The sequence below is a fragment of the Marmota flaviventris genome, chromosome 4 (genome assembly GCF_047511675.1).
Source record: "Marmota flaviventris isolate mMarFla1 chromosome 4, mMarFla1.hap1, whole genome shotgun sequence".
Classification (NCBI taxonomy): Eukaryota; Metazoa; Chordata; class Mammalia; order Rodentia; family Sciuridae; genus Marmota; species Marmota flaviventris.
In genome coordinates, this window is record NC_092501.1 from 4,635,513 (window position 1) to 4,652,362 (window position 16,850).

At 55.2% G+C, this 16,850-nt stretch overlaps 1 protein-coding gene across 5 annotated transcripts in view; it reads right to left on the reverse strand.

Moving 5' to 3' along the window:
• The window catches only part of Ptpre (protein tyrosine phosphatase receptor type E), a 131,143-nt gene that overhangs the window by 13,438 nt on the left and 100,855 nt on the right, over positions 1–16,850 (reverse strand). For 4 of the 5 annotated variants that reach the window (XM_027929927.2, XM_027929924.2, XM_027929928.2 and 1 more), the window contains 9 exons: positions 16,140–16,276; positions 12,092–12,182; positions 8,188–8,264; positions 7,495–7,531; positions 5,990–6,087; positions 3,366–3,485; positions 1,380–1,543; positions 597–732; positions 10–159 (listed from right to left, as the gene is read on the reverse strand). In XM_027929927.2, the coding sequence (XP_027785728.1) occupies positions 10–159; positions 597–732; positions 1,380–1,543; positions 3,366–3,485; positions 5,990–6,087; positions 7,495–7,531; positions 8,188–8,264; positions 12,092–12,182; positions 16,140–16,276 (1,010 nt within the window). The remainder of the gene's footprint in view (positions 1–9; positions 160–596; positions 733–1,379; positions 1,544–3,365; positions 3,486–5,989; positions 6,088–7,494; positions 7,532–8,187; positions 8,265–12,091; positions 12,183–16,139; positions 16,277–16,850) is intronic. The other variant, XM_027929925.2, reaches the window with a different exon arrangement.

Here is a 16,850-nt window from a genome sequence, read left to right on the forward strand (position 1 = left end):
CCCACTTACCCTGAACTCCTCCTCCAGCCCGATCTTGTCCAAGTGGGTGGCGGTGCCATGCAAAGTCTGCAGGTGCCTCTCCAGGGAGGACACGTCCAGCTCCGTGTCCCCGTAGAGGTAGTACTCCAGCAAGGCTTGGTAGATGAATGTGTACTGCACCTGCGGGAGACCCGGGGTGCCCAGCCTCGACTCTGCCCTGGGCACAGTGGGGCTGTTCTCGTCTCTGTTTGCCCACGGAGGGAGGCTGGGGGCAAAAGTCAGATTCACGGCCACAGAGATTGGTCATTTAGGCCCTCCAGTAAAGAGGATGGTAGACACTGGTGTAAACTGAGGACACCAGGTGCCATCTGGGGTAGCATAGTCACCCATGGCCTATGAAGACATGGTGGACAAGGCTGGGCAGTCCCCAGGGCCCAAGGGAGAGAGGGCAGAATGAGAAGGGAGCCAGGCCTGATGCTCAGCGTGCTCCTGGATGCTACCTGCCTATCAACACCTGGGCCACAGGGGAGAGGCCGCGAGCCCCAACGTGCCTGTCTGGCAAGGGCCCTGAGGCTGCCTGGCAAGCTCAGACCAGGGTGGGAGAAGGCATCACTCACATCTGTCTGAACCATCTGAGGGCGCTGATTGCGGATTCGTGACACAAACTCGAAGACATCGACCTTCTGCTCCGAGTGTATCATATCCATCATGGCATCGATCACGATGAAGGTGCCCGTCCGGCCCACACCCGCGCTTTGGAGAAGAAGAAAGATGCCACCTCCTGGGTCACATTCCCCTGGAGTAAGGAGCCTGGGGAGAGCTTGGGGTAGGCTGGAGCTCCAGGACAGAGCAGGAGGAAAGTCAGGGAAACTTCTCCTGGGTGCTTGAGGGGTGAGTCTACGGTGTGACCACTAGAGGGCGCTGCGACCTCAGTAACGTTGTCCGGGGGGCCACAGACACCAGCAGCTTTCTATGAGGCTGTGTGGGTAATTTTATCAGCAGCCAAACATTTTCTTCTGGTTATCATGGGCATAATTGTGTCCTGGCAAGGGAGGACATCCTGGGTGTGTCCCTTGGGATCCAAGGGATCATGAGGTCCCTGGGGGAGCGGAGGGGAAGGCCCAGGGGAGGCCTGTGGCCCCACTCCCACCGTCAATCTGGGTCTCTCTGCTTGGTTGACTTTACATATGGGGGTCTTTTCTCAAAAGCCACCGAAGCCAGGCTCTGCTACATGGGATGTGCTGGGGAGACCCTGAACTTGCCCCTGCTCTCTCCCTGCAGGGCTGTTGGAGCTACCACTCAGGAATGGCCCGCCCCCGGCCTGCCCCTCTGACACCTTGACATTGTCCACTGGCCACTGTCCCACGAGCAAGGCTTCCCTCCACAGCCCACCCTCGTACCTGCAGTGAACCACAATGGGCCCGGCGTGTGCGGGGCTGAGCGTCCGCACTTTCTTGAGGAACTTGAGCATCCCGATGGGGGTGAAAGGCACTCCAAAGTCAGGCCAGCTGGTGAAGTGCAGCTGCGAGACCAGCCGCGGGGCCTTGCAGCCCTCGGCGAGCTGCTGTGGAGGGCAAGGCGAGTCAGGGGCGGGGTGGCCCTCGCCTGCCCACCCACATCCCTACTGAGGTCCTTGCCTGGGTTCCACAGGGCCATCAGGCTGTGGCAGCAGGGGCTCTTGTGGGTGTCAGTGCCCATCAATGTGAAGAATGCCCAAGTGGGAACCCTGGCGCTGGCCACTGCTGACACCATGGGCTCTGGCAGGGGGCAGGGAGCAGGGCCATGGGCACCTGGCCATGCCCAGGCCATGCAGGCCTCAAGCAGCCAGACATCCCCAGAGCAGGTCCTAAGAGAGCCCACTTCAAGGAGGGGCCTACCCTGCTCTCCCTGCACAGCCCCACTTCTCTCCCATGTCCTGAGCGATCAGCAACAGCACCTTCTCCCCCGCGGAGTGTCTCAACTTGGGGAGAAAAGAAGGGGGCCTGTTCATCAGAGACCCCCGGTCCCCCAGAGCCTCTCTGCTCTTGGGACCCAGAGCCTGTGGGTTTAGTTCACTTGCCCCAGACCATGGAAGGCTCAAGGTATGTCTGGAGGGGCGTGTGTGTGTGTTGGCATGTGCACATGTGTGTGCAAGTGCCTGTGCATCCAGGAGAGAGGAAAGCAGGGTGAGAAGAACAATAAAACTTACTCTCTCCCTTTCTTGCTGTGGCTTCTAGTAATCTCAGCCTCATATTTTTAAATTTGATTATACCAATCACTCTATCCTCGAATCCTGATAAAATGTCTGCCTTATTCTTTTAGTGGGGAACTACAGGAAGTGTGAAAAACAACCAGGAGGTTTTGGACACATTTTGAAACTGTTTTAAAAAATGCTGCCTCAACCATCAAGAACCCAAGCAAAAATGCTGGAGAGGATGTGGGGAAAAGGGGCCCTTCCACACTTCGGGATCGTAGATTAGTACGACCACTAAGGAGGCTCCCCCAAAGGCCAGGCGTGGAGCCACCACACAGCCCAGCCATGCCACTCCCTGGTATTCTTCCCAGTGAATTAAAGCCATCACACTACAGTGAGACATGCACACCCGTGTTTATAGCAGCTCAATTCACCATAGCCAAACTATGGAACCGGCCCAGGTGGCCATCAACAGATAAATGGATAAAGAAAATGTGGTATATTTGGAGTTTTATTCAGCCATAAAGAAAAATGAAATTATGTCATTTGCAGGAAAATAGATAGAACTTGAAAACAATATGTTCGGTGAGATAAGCCAAACTCAGAAGGTCAAGGGTCATATGTTTTCTGTCCCGTGTGGAGGCTGGAGAGGAAAAAGGAGAAGAAAGGCGGGGTGGGGTGGGCAGGGGCAGGGATCTCATGAACATGACGGGAGGCCAGTGGAGGAAAGGGCCGGCAGGAGTGGGGGCAGCAGGCAGGGAGGAGGGCCGGGGCCTGGCTAGGCCACATGGCATTGTCACCTACTGTGCACTGTGTGCATGTGTGATTATGCAGCGACAAATCCCGTCAGCATGTACAACCATAATGCACCAGGTAGAAAATGGGAAAAAAACGGAAATGGCCATCTAGACATGGGCTACTTTTAGACTAAAATAAATAAACTAATTAAATAAAAATAAGCTGCCTTCCACGTCACGTGAAATGACAGCTTGCCACTGAGGGGGACTCAGATGCCCTGCCCTGCCAAAAGACTCTTCCTCCTTCCCAGGGAGCCACAGAACAGACGGCCTCTCTGCAGACTTGTCACAGCCCTCTCCGTGAGGGTCTTGCAGGAGGGACGCAGCTTCCCGTGTTGTAAAGTGTAGAAATGTGTTGACCCCCAGCCTGTGCTCCCAGGAATGGCCCTGGCGGGGTGGCCGCAGGGCGTGCTCACCGGCTGTATGCAGAACTTGCGGATGGTGTAGTCCACCAGGACCACGCAGTCCTCCACGCACACCCGGATGTTTCCGTAGGTCCAGCAGCCCTGGTCGGGCCAGTACTGATAGCACTTTTCCTGCATGGAGCAACACACAGAAACAAACAGATCCTCAAGGGTGCCTCGTCACCCTGCCCAGTCCCCGCCGGCCACACAGGGCCCCTGGACCAGGATTGAGACGCAGTTCCTTGGGATGGGAAAGCAGGCGGGAGAGCGTTTCCCTTATCAGTGGGGCAGGTGAGGTCGCACCATAGGAAAGAAGCCCCAGGACCAGGCCTGGCCGGGCTTGCTGGTTTCAGCTGTGGTCTCTTTGGTCTGCTCACTCACTGAAGCCTCACACTTGCAGAGCTGGCCTCAGCCTGCTCTGTTCAGAGCTGGGCAACCTGACCCAAGATAGCCCTCAGGCTAGAGTGAAGCTCACTCCTTGTCCCCAAGGACGCCTGCAGACACTTCACACAGGTCCTCCCCTCTGCCTGTTCACCAAGCACTTGTTAGCAGGACCTCCTGGCCCTGTTCAAGGGCAGAATCCTGAAGCCAGGAGAATAGGCTGATGCAGGATCTGCCAGGTGGCACTTGGTGACAGAGGCTATTTCCTTACCATCTCACCCTCTGAAGTTGAAACGGCCCCAAACACAGTCTCCAGGAGCCCTTATTTCCTGGTGCCCCTAGCATCTACCTGTAGGAGTTTCCTCTCAGCACGAGCACATGAATGAATGGGGACTCGCAGCAAGAGGGGAGCTATGTGGGGGCTGCACTGAGAAGTCTCTGAAAGTTAACCAGCCTCCAGGCATCTGACAGTTTGTCTTGGAAATGGCCCAGGGGTGGCACAGCTAACCGGCCAATTTTCCAGGATTAATAATCCTCTATAGCATGAAGTGCCTGGTAATTACCAGAGACCAGCATCCTGGTGTTATGACACCCATGGGACACCTCCCCCAGCCCCCACCCACCACATCCTGGCCCAGGCTCCCGATGTTCACAGGGAGTCTCTGAAGCAGCCCGAGGAACACCCAAGGGTCCTGGTTTGGGTGAATCTCGCCCCGCCCTGGGGCTGTTGGGACCAGTCCACAATTCCTGCCTTGAAAGGTTCTAGCAAGAAGGAGCTCAGGCTCCGGCCCTGACAGGCTCCCGGTGACTGTCCCTGGGTCCTCGCCTCCCCTCCCTCCATCAATCATGAGATGCCAGCCTCATTTCACAACGTGCTCCTCAGGAAGTGGAGGCAGGAGACCACAAGCAAAGTGCAAGCAGCCGAGAAAAGGGAACTCTCTTGAGCAATGTTTCATCTGGGCTCCGGCAGGCAGCACTGAGTCACAGGATGGACACCCACGGAAGGAGGCCCAGAGGAGGATCAGAGAGCAGGGCCAAGCCCTGGGCAACAGCACGTGGGGGACACGGGGGTGGGGGTCCGCCAGCCACAGCTTCTGCACTGGGCTTGTGCTTCCTGTTTGGAGAAGCGGCCCCCGGGAAGACTGCCTGAGGGGGTGGCCAGTCACAGGGGTCCCGGGCCCGGGGGAAGGGTGACCTGCTGGTCTACAGTGTGGGGGCTCCTCCACAGCTGCCCAGGGAAGGAAAGGCTAGCATTCTGGGCCCTGCTTCCTTCCCGTCATTCTTTCCATGAGTGACCAAGGATGAGGAGGCAGAGTCACTGTGAGAAGGCGTGGTACTCCCCAGCCCTGTCCCTCAAAAACCTGAACAGAAACCACCGCGCCATTCCGACCAACCAGAAGGCCAGAATCCGTGACTAGAGGCTTTTTCCTGTGCGTTTCAGGTGGAAACACTCAGGAAGGCTTCTGCCCTGGCTGCGACCCCAGGACCCACCATTTCTCCTGAAAGCTCAGTTCCCCCCAGAGTCCTCAGCATGTCCAGGTGCCTTGGGGCCTGGCCATCACCTGCCGTGCAGGAGAGGCCTGGGCAGGGGCTGGCAGGACAGACATTCCCCCCATGCAGGCCCTTCATGCTGGACATGCTGGGACACGCTCTCCCCGCAGGGTTGCTCCACTGAAGAAGCCTCCTTCGGACTCTGGGTCCTCCTTCCATTTGGAGAACAAGCTCACTACCCACACCAGGTCCTGCCTGGGCCACAGGCCTCCAGGGGCTCCGTGGCCCTCCGAGGCCCTGCTCCAGCCTGATCCTGGCATCTGGGAGGGAGCCCATCTGTCGGGGGGACACTGAGGAGGACTTGCTGCATTCGGCGCGAGGCAGCTCAGCTGTCCTTTGTGGCTGTTCATGGTGGCTGGGGTCCCCTTCCTCCCTCCCACGTGCATCTCTCATCTGCAGGACAAGCAGGCGACGGTGCTTCCCCGGTCTGAGGCCTTCCACATCCACACCCCACACATACGGGTCTCGATTCTGGAATCCGCTGCTCCCTGTGGGGAGACGGCCCTCGGCCAGTGCTGGGTTGACACCTGGGCCCGTTGTTCGTGTGCAGAGCAGGGCGGCGAGGGTCCAGGAGCATGGTGAATTTATTTTAAGATGAAAGTGCTGTAAGTCCCTGAGTGCTTTCCCCTGTACTGCTTGCTAGAAGGGATGGACATGGCAAAGGATGGGGAGGGACAGGAACTAAGCCCGAGGTGGGGACTCACCTCTTTTCTTTCTTTCAGGTTGGTCAACATGACGATGGTGGCGGACTTCTGCTCCCAGACCATTCTCCAGAAGTCGTTCACAGTCTCCTGTTTAGGGCCTGAGCCCGGAGGACAGGTCCAGAGTCAAGGGCATGCGCAGAAGCCCCTGGGCCCCAGCCTGGCTCCTGCTGGCCTGCACAACTGCACTGTCCCTCCTGGGCACAGCACAGCTGGTTGGGCATTTCAGACCCTGAGATGCCAGAGCCAGTGACGGCCATCCCTGCCTGTCCTGCATCAGGACACCCAGGACACCCAACTGAATGTCGGCTGCGTTTGGATTCTTATATTCATGGGCATTAAAGGGGTATTCAGAGGAGGGCTGGGTCTAATGCTACCCTTCAAAGTGACCTGTTCATTTCTCAGAATAGCAGGCCCCTCCAGAACTTCTGATTCATAAAAGACGTGTGTGTGTGTGTGTGTGTGGTGTGAAAGGGGGGGAGATTGCAGGTTGATGACTCACCTTCCACTTCTCACCCCCCCCCTTCTTTGGTCAAGATCTCAATCTCTTAGCATAAATAAGATGTGAACAAAATTTAGAGTGTCTCTAGAAGAAAGTCTTCTGCCCTTTGTCCACTTCCTGTCCACTAAAGACACAGTGCCTGCAGGTGCACCAGCCATTTTGTGACCTTGAGGCTGGGAGCAACAAGAGAAGGAGGGCAGGGCAGAAAGATAAAGCAGCCCCTCCCTTGAGCTGTTGTCCCAGCCTTGGGCTGCCTCCCCCGAGATGCCTGCTCATAGGAGAGAAAAACATGCTTTTATCTCTTTTTAGCCAATGTTTGTCAGGTCTCCTGACACTTTCGGCTAGACATAGCTCTGATCCTCTGTGCGTGAATGTGTGTGGGTTTCTATTTCCCAGGGAATCTGGGTTATGACAAGCTTTCCAGGTTATTGTCATAAACTGTGAATTTTGGGACCCACCTATAGATTCTTGGCCCAAGAGGAGGAAGTCAGAGAACTCTAGTTTAGCTCCCCTGATACCCACTGCGCGCAGCAGGGGCACCTGCAGACTCAGCATCTGCTGGAGGGGAGGGAAGCTGGGCCCAAGGGCTCAAGTGCAAGACAGTGTTCAAGGCTGAGAGCGTGATTTTATGGCCGAGTCCTCCTGGCAGGGGCCCTTCATCTAAGAGGCAACTCAGCCCCCCGCCCCTAGCCTTGGAGCTACAAGGAGACCAGGGAGAGAAGGTGAAGGGGGTCCAGCCCACCAAATGTGCCGGAAGAGCAGCAGTGGGCTGCTGTGGGTTGTGTGTAGATGGTGCAGGTGTGGAATAGACTGGTGTCTGTCTACACGCACCCACAGTGTGCACGGACATTGGACATGCCTGCTAACCATAGCAGCACAACCCCCCCCCCCCACACACACACACACGCAGAAAAATCCAATATCGATGACTGGTATCTTTGGCAGGTAGATAGTCACATCATTTTACCTAAATAATGCTCAGAAGTTAATTTAGTAAAAAGCTTACCTTGAGCTGCTATGAATTTATTCTTCTCTTTGTAGCCCTAGAAAAATAAAATCAGATTTTTAATTATTCAGAATGATCTGATGAAAAGATCTTAGTATCATCAGAAAGTGAATCCGTGTCACCACAGAGGATGTGACAGATAAAAGTGAGGAGAGAAAACTCACTAGCAATTTCAGAAATGGCAAAAGCTCTTCTCCTGGGTCCCCTCGATGGTGTTTTCTTCCTGCCAACTTCCCCAGACACACATGCACATAAGCAGGACCTTGGACATTTATATTTTAAAAATTGGGGCAAAATTTACAAATCCTTTTGAGTCCTTGTATTTTAAATGTGAATTTTATAATTTATATTAATGATCTTTTAGAGATCAATTTAAACAAATTTTAATAATTGATTATATATGGTTTTACCATAATTTATTTAACCAGTCATCACTGAACTAGCTGGTTCTCGTGTCATGGGATAAACATGGCTGTCATGTGGTTATCTCTGTTACTGTCTGGTGTGACCTCCATGTTCTGACTTCTTGACAGCAGGTTCCTGGGTGCTGGTGGCTCTGTGCCCTTGGTGCTCTGTGTGGCCAAGTGCCCAGAAAGGCCATAGAAGAAAATGCCCCTGTCATGACTCAGACTCAGTCCAAGTGCCTGTGGGCGCTGGTTCCCGGGCCAGGGGGTGCAAAGCCGTGTGACTTACGTCTATGTAGGAGGCGTTGATGTAGTCCGAGCCGGGGATTCCGTCCACTTGGCTCAAAATTACCCTGGAGTGGTCATCTGGAAAAACCAGACAAACCCGTGTTGTCAGGGGAGGAACCTGCACTTCCTTCACCTGAAGTGTTAGCTACCAGCAAGGACCCGACTGGGTGGCCCCCAGCGGTGCCGGGCAGCAGAGGTGCATTCTACAGCTGCTGTGGGGCTGCGGGCGCCCTGAGGCTGCAAGGGCACCTGCTCTGGGCCACCTTGATTCCCACAGCTGTGGGATGACAGCAGTGGGATGTCAGCATCGGGTCAGGACTTGTGGGTGAACACGTACACAAGGCATGACAGAGCACGCTGGAACCCCTGCCAGCAGATGACTGGGCACTGTGGGCCCGGTATTCACAAGTGTGGAGCACACAGGAGAACCTCAGGACAGGACTTGGGTCCACCTTCGCAGGCTCTCCAGGGTATCTGGGAGCTGGGTGTGGGGTTCGGGACCTTGAGCCCCACCCCCATCCCTGGCCGTCTGCAAGGGCACCTGTCTGCCCTGGGCTGGAAGCAAGCAGGGCTCACGCAGGCCCAGCCCAGCCTGAGCTGGAGTCCAACCTGCTGGGGTGGGCTTTCCAGAGTGGGAGTGGACAGGGTGCTGTCTGTGTGTACATGCGTGTGTGTGTGTGTGTGTGTGTGTGTGTGCGCCATGTGCATGCTTGTGGAGAGGTCTATTTGTGGTGTCTCCTGTGGGGTGTGTGTGTGTGTGTGTGTGTGTGTGTGGTGTGCAATATGCTGGGATGTCAGTGAGTTGAGTGTGTCACATGTGGCCCATGTATACGTGTGTGGTGTGTTTGTGGCCTACTCTGTGTGTTGTGTGTGAATATGTTGCATGTGTGTGCTCTACGTGTGTGCTCTATTGTGTGTGCTCTGGTGTGACGTGTGGTGTTGTGCGCTCACTGGGGAGGCTACAGCCTTTGTGGGCCCCGTTACTTCTGCCTTCTTGGGCCTTTGTTTCAGAAAAAAGCAAAAGCTGTCCTCCTTCCACTGTGTGAGAAGTTAGTGAGCAGGCGGCTGCGACCGAGGCTGGACTCTGCAGCGTGTCTGAGTCTCAAGGAACTGGGCCATCTCCATGGCCCTGGAGGTGTCACCCAGCCTGGGACCCAGCCCACGTCCATCCGAGTGTCCGGGCTCAGGCGCGGTGAGTGGGTGACACTGCCACTGCTCCCTTTCATCCTCCTCCTGGGGCGGCGGTGGCTGTGGTGCTGGAGCACGGCCCCATCTCACGTCACATGCTGGGGTCTGAGCTCACAGGAAGTCTATCCACTTGGCCAGTGCTAGTGGTCCTGACCCCTGTGCCTGGGCTTCATTGTGGGGCCAGATCTGCCCTGCTGCTGGCAGAGGGGGTCGTGAAGCCCCAGGGACAGTCACAGTGACACGCAGGCAGGGCATTCAAGCCCAAGCCCACAGCCATGCTGACTTCACCCCCTCGCTCCTGCCCAGCCTGACAGCCCAGCGGAAGCAGCGCTGGCGGAGCACGTGCAGGGCTGGCTCAAAATACCGTGATGACTTACACTTGAGGACGGTTATAGACCAGCAGAGGGAAAATAGCCTCTGGTTAGATTTAGAATCTTGCAGCTTCTATGAGCTTCCTGTTTTTTATTCTAAAAAGTCACACTTCACTTTCAAAACATTATTTTCGAAAATCATCAGCCTTTGGCATTTATTCCAGAAAAGGAGACCCCTGGAGCCTTTCAGCCGGTGCAAGTCCCGTCCCCCCAGAAAGACCTTGACCTCAGCTCCTGGGGTCGAAGACGGTGCAGGAGCTTCAGGGGCACCTTTCAACCTGGTATGAGCTGCCCCAGGCTTGGGAAGAAGAGGAAAGGCAGGGTCTCCACTCCCCTCCCCCACCAACATCTGCTCCCACCCTGGGTGAGAAGGGGCCTCACAGCTTGGCCCTGGCAGCCCTGAGAGCCCTCTGTTGTCCCAAGATCCAGCCACTATCCTGGCACCAGCAGGGCCCTCAGGGGCACCTCTCTCTCAGCTGAATGTCACCTAGTTGGTTCATGCCAGGGACAATGTCCCCAGCCACCCTTCCTGAATCCTACCTCCCACCACCCGTGTGAAACACAGAACTCCCTGCAGCACCCCTAGCCCTGGATGGCTGCCAGCACCCAGGAGTTCCTGTGGAGGGGCCTCCCGGGCAGGGTGGGGTGGGGAGGACCCCCGGGAAGCTCAGCCACCTGGCCAGCACCTGCTGCCCTTCCTTGCTTGAAGGAAGGCTGCTTCCTTTCACAGTGCAAGCTGCTGGGAGAAGACCAGCAGGAGAGGCCCTGCCCAGTCCAGTTAGGACTCCCAGAGGAAGTGGTTGCCCCACTGGCCAGGGTGTAGGAGATTCCCATACCTGGCCACCAACTCTGGTCCCACAAGATCCCCAGGAAATACTCTTAATTAACAATGTAAGTATGCTTTAAGCAGCAAGGGTTCGGTGATTAAGAGAGAGGACAAGAGTCCTCACATAAGAGAGGACCCTGGGAAGGTGCTTGGTGCTGAGTAGGTCCTTCACACACATGAGCAATGCAGGCATCAGTTAAGCTGGTCGACTAAGGTGACTAAATTAGAAACGGATACTCATCTTGAATACCCTGATTTCTATTGGACATGTATTACTCTGAAGAGCCTGACTCCTCCTCTCGTGGTCACGCTTTCCTTCAAACTGTGGAGCCACGTAAGTGCCTCCCCCCACCCCCCCCACCCCCGTCTTGGATTCCTTCAGTTCTTCCAGCAGCAGGTCCTCTGACTTGGTCTCACTCTGTGCCCAGAATCTGACCCTGGACCAAGCCACCCTCACAGCTCAGCTCCTGACCCATTCCCTGGATCTCCCCAGGCTGCCTCTACAACGAAAGACTACTTGATTGTCTAGGTTTAGTTGTATCGTGGGCTCACACAGGGCTCTGTCAAACCACATATGAACCCCATGCATGTAAAATGGGTAAGGATATTTCTAGAAACGCGGGAGACCAGTCACCACAGAGCTCATACACACACAGTAGATGTCATTCTATCCTGAAACTGCATTTAAGAGCAACACGAAGCCCACCATCATGAGTTCTCTGACCCCATGGGGCACTGCCCAGGAGCATGGTCTGTGGGCCACGAGGAGGGTGGGGCTCAGGATTCAAACTGCATTTGGTGGAGTCCTTGCAGACTGCTGCTCCATTGGCCTGGCAGGAGGGGTCCAGACTGGGTGCAGGCTGTCACTACCAGCCTTGCAAAGGCTGCTGGGAGCCTGAGGGTTTGGGCTGGCACGGCCTAGACAGCTGCAGCAGATCATGAGAAGCGCTGTGCTGAGCTGTCGCACCCAGCTCTGACACTGTCCCTGGTCCACAGCCACCATTAGCTCTTGGGGTGAAAATTGGATTCTAAGCCTTCCCACAAAGATGCCAGACCCCAATAGGTTTCTTATTCTGTTACTTCTGTCCTTGGTCCAGGACCCTACAGAATGCTAGGGATTTTATGCTTGTGGCCAAGAGCACTGAGTCTGAGGGAGAGGAGCTGTCCAGGGCACCAGCAGGCCTAGAGGGGGCCTAGGACTGATTTTGATAGGAGGGGCTCTGCCTGGTGATGCCCAAGACCATGCAGCAGCACCCCTGCCCTGCCTGTCCCCGGGCATCCAGGCCTGAACAATGAACACAGGCTTAGCACCAGATCCCCGAGCAGTAACGGGGCCCGAGCCTCCTGCAGGGAGACAGACCCAGAGAGGAGGGCTGCACTGCTCCTGGTGTGAGTGGCAGTGCCTACTGCTGAGCAGCAGGATGCTGCATTTGCTGGACAGACACAGCCACTGGGAGCTATAAGAGAATGCCAAGTTTAGCCAAGATGGCACCAACCATGCAAAATAAGTAAAATCTTACTGGGAAGGATGTTGGGATATCTGTTTTTCTCTCTGTTTTCTTCTTTATTTGCCAGTTCGAACGTCCCTTGTATGTGTCCAGATGGCAACGACTGGAAGAAAATGCAGAGTTGGAGCTAAATATGATGAATCCACCTCTGGCCCCCAGAGCTTCCCTGCCAGGCACAGGAATCAAAGGCACCTCAGGCCATCCTCCTCTGCCCATCATCCACCTCCGCTTCAGACCCTGTATGGGCACAGCCCAGGTGTCCTCCCCAAGGAGGGATGGAGTGACCAGGAGACAGAGCAAGGAGGGCTGAGAAGGGATACCTTGACTCAGGGGCGGGGCGGAGAGGAGTAAAATGACCCAGGGAAGTGGAGAGGGAGGTGACCACAGACACGGCCCTGGCTTTGCTCAGGACTCAAGGGGTCTCTGTGGACCAGTGAGGTCACGGCTGGGAGCTTGTTACAAGGCGATTCTTCAGCCCTTCCTACCCAGCCCAGTGAGCCAGCTCCTGTTCTCCAAGTTCCCCAATGACCTGGTTCAGGGCCCACTGGGGTTTGAGACACACCCCTTCACAAGGCCTTGGTCCCAGATGAGGAGGGGGTGTGAAATGAGGACCAGGATGCTAAATCCGATGACAGCATGGCAGGTGTGTACGCAGCGTCTGAGCCCCTAGTTCCTTCTACTCCCGGGAGCCACCACTTCTGGTTCTGGGCTGTCTCCAGCTGTGCTGTTTGCTCACTGTTGGGACACATCCCACGTGCAGGGGCGCCCCTCCTGGTGCACAGTGTGAAAGAGTATGCTGAACCCCGAGTCACGGCCTCAACACCAACCTGCCCACTGGCTGGATCTGGACCCTGGGCTCCAACGAAGAATCCCTAATGCCCTACAGAGTGCTTAGGAGGTGCTGGCACCATGGGGAGCTGGGCCATCCTCCCTGTCTGTCACAGCTCCCCTATTATGAGGTGACACTAGGATCCCCCCTGTGGTAGGGACCAGGTCTGAAATTCAAGGCAATGTGGTTGTGGCTGTGTCCAGGGTCATCAGGCCAGCGTGGGCTTGACCCAGGAGCCTGGGGCCGGCTCACAGTGCAGCCTCAGGTTAAAGCCACGCTGCCCTGGGCTTGCTCACACTTTGGATCAAGGCCTGAGCCCCCTCCTCTCAGGTAGATGCTTCTCCAGTGCAGACTCTCTTATCCCTGGCAAGTGCTCCCAGCATGCCATCAGCCACCTTTCCTCCACTTTGGGGCTGCTATACCCTGTAGACACAGGCAGAAGCTCCGTCCGGGCGTGGAGGGTCCAGCATGGTGGGCACCTCAGCAGGGCCAGCAGCAATTCTCAGCCTTACCCCAGCCTCCGACCCCTGTCCCTTGAGTGGCTCATTCTTGGTCAGGGCTGTCTGAATACTCCCTCCTTGGCCTTACCTAGATGTTGGGTTTGTGACGACACTTTCAGGTCTTCTCTTTCTCTACCCTCAAAAGCTGTTTCGCCCATAGTGCTGGACATAAAATCCAGGCGAGAAGCTGGAACCCAGGCACATGGTGCAAAGCACTTGGCAAGATGACAGAAGGAGCAGACAAGCACCGTGGCCTTCAGGTGGCAACAATGTGTCAGTTTTAACAGGCTGGGACAAGAGCGGGCAGCAGAGGAAGCTGCTCTCTGGGCAGAGGCGGGAGCTCGGAGCTCTGCAGCTCGGGTGCTACTCTTCTGTAAGCTTAAAACTGCTCACCAAACAAAGTCTACTAAAAATAATAAATTGACAAAAAAACATAGAGAAGCCTCCCTCTTCCTTGTAAGGCAAGTGGCTGTGGTGTGGTGGCCAGAGGGGTTTGGGTGGGGAGGAGGGACCCAGTAGCTGCCCAAGATTCGAAACCTGGAGATGGGGCTGTGCTGCCTCAGCCAGCCTGTGACAACTTGGCTCACAGCTGGGGGCGGGGGGCGGCTGCCCAAAGGCAGGGCTGGGAGCTGAGGGGCATTTGCCCTGGGCACACATTTTAAAGGGGCACCCAAAAAACTTAGGAATCAGAGAGAGAACAAATATTTTTGAAAAATCCAGGGCTAGGGGTGGAGCTCAGTGGTACAGGGCCTGCCTAGCATGCACGAGGCACTGGGTTCGATCCTCAGCACCACATAAATGTAAAATAAAGCTATTGTGTCCACCTAAAACTTAAGAATAAATAAAAATAATTAAAAAAAAAAAAGAAAAATCCAGGGCTAGGGGTGGAGCTCAGTGGTAGAGGGCCTGCCTAGCATGCAGGAGGCCCTGGGTTCAATTCTAGCACCAGAAAGAAAAGAAAAAAAAAAATCCAACCTGATGTACAAAATCCACAGTGACCAGAATAACAGACTTAATTAATGACAGAATCAGTAACTGTGTAGTTACTGGAGTCTGGGACAGTGAGAAAAGATCTGTCCCCACTGGCCCTCTCCTTGTCTATAATTGTGCTGTTCTGTTCATCATAGATCTCTTGTATTAATTTCAGTAATTTTAAGTGATGCATCAAAACATGACTTAGCCTGACTATTGAGATTTTAGGTGTGTTCTTAGACTTCGCACCCAGGGCGAGAGCCTCTCTGGCCCCACCCTGGCCCCCTCCAGGCGTGGCCCTCACTTTTGAGATGGTGCCAGAGCTACTGGTTCTGACTCACGGCCCTCCACCAGGGAGCCAGCCACCAGCCTCCTGCACAAGGAGAAACCAAAGTGGAAGAAGAAATGGGACAAGAGAGGGGGAGGAGAGAGTCTAGCTGCAAACATGGAGAGTCATTTTGAAAATGGAGAATTAACTTCTCTTGTCAAGCTGAGAGATTGCAAAACAATAGTGCTTGGAGCTGTCTTTCAATATGACCTAATTTCTCAGGGGAAAAAAAAAAGACAAAGGGGGAAGGGTACATTTGGAAATAATAAAAAGGAAGCAAGATAAAGGCAGAGGAGGTTTGTGCCAAAAAATTAGTAAAGTACAGTTCAAATTCGCCATCACCTTTCTGTATAACATGTCACTGGTCTGCAGCAGTGTGCGCGCCAGCTCTGGATACAACAACTGGGCCACATGGGGCTGTTCATGAAGCCCATCGTCCCAGCCCGACATTTGAGCTGGAGGTCGCCTAGGCAGGATCCATCCCTGTGCCCCTTCATAGATGGTGGAAGCTGGCTTGGAGGAGGTGAAGGATGTGCCAAGGCCAGGGTGCAATGGCTGGGCCAGAGGCGGGCGGCAGTCCTGCTGGCTCAGCACTGACCCTTTCAGGCTCAGCACTCAGCATACAGCCATGCACATGAAGCTGAGGATGCTCACGGCAGAACTCAAAGCGCATGTAGGACAGTGAGGGGCCATGTCCAAGGCAGCACTGCCTGAGTGTGCGTCTGCGCCTGTCTGTCTGACTATCTGGATATGTGCAGCAAATTCAAAACTCACAGCACATTAAATTGTAAAAATTAACGACACTTGGGAAGGCATCGTTAAGTCTGCGTTTGTGTTTTCTGGTGGAGAGTTAATTAGTTTGCCACCTTGGGGACTGTTCCAGTTGGTTAACCCATGGTCCTGGCGAGCCATGGCCTCACTGCGTTTGTGGAGACTGTTCATCCCAAACAGCAGGAGCAGGTGAAAACCGCAGGACTCTCTGTACCCCACATGCAGCACAGCCATCAACAGGCTGAGCTAGTGTCTCCTAAAGGCAGTCTCTGGTACAGCTTGGTCAGTGCTGGGTGGGGACTCAGAAGAGGGACATTCTCCACTCCAATCAGAAACTGTGATGGGATGGCTGGGCGCTCCCTGGCTTTCAGCGTGAAACCACTGTCCTGTGTGGGCTCAGGCCCTGGTTTGCCACAGTGTGGAAATAATGGTGTTTTTGTCTCACCCATTTCAGAACACGGCTTCCTGAGCCTCAGACCCAACCATAGCACCTTATAATGGGCAATGAGTGCCAAGGAGGGGAGCTGCCCCAGGGACCAGGTTCCCAGACCCTCCACCCCAGGACTGTGTTCTGACTGACCCTGCCAGGTCACTAGTCCTCGGGGGATGGGCCCTGGGCACTCCCCACCACCTGACAGCAGCAGGGACCTCCACACTCACCGTGAACTCCTCCCGGAACCGCTTGAAGTCGTCTGCTGAGCGCAGGCGGATCTCCTCCTCTAGGTGCTCCAGGGGGATGGGAAAGTACTTCTTGGGCCCCGAGGGGGACCTGCTCAGTAGCATCACTCTCTGCTGTTCTGTGGGTCAGAAGGAACAGGGGCCACTTAGCCCCATTCCCAGGGCCGACTCATTGGCCAGATCCAATGACAACATTCCCAAAGAAGTGCACAGCTGGAGGGGAACAGACCCCCAAATCATGCAGCCCGAGGCTCACCAGGTCCCTGAGCAGCTGAATCAAACATCTGCCTCCTGATATGAGTCCTCTGCTAGCGATGGCAACATCCCTGATCTTGCTGTCCATGGACATCATGGACAGTGTGTCTCCCACCCACTCACCCCACTCACTCCCCAGCCGCCCATGGCCTGTCCTTCCCTCCAGCCCTGCTCCTCCCCAGATGGCCAGAGCAGCTTCATGCTGCAGCTTGGGTTTCCAGGTTTGGAACTAGATAAGAGCAATTATGGGGTCCGTAGCAAGCTGGAGGGGACTGGAAATCCACTAGGGTATGCACGTCTTTTGGCTTCCTCCTCTTTGTAACAAATAGGCCTACTCCCCCAGATCCATAAGCTCCAAATAAGAGAAGCTGTCCTTGTCTAAGGGGGAGGGCAGTGTGGCACTGCAAAGGAAAAGGGCGAGCTGCAAGGGGTACGGCG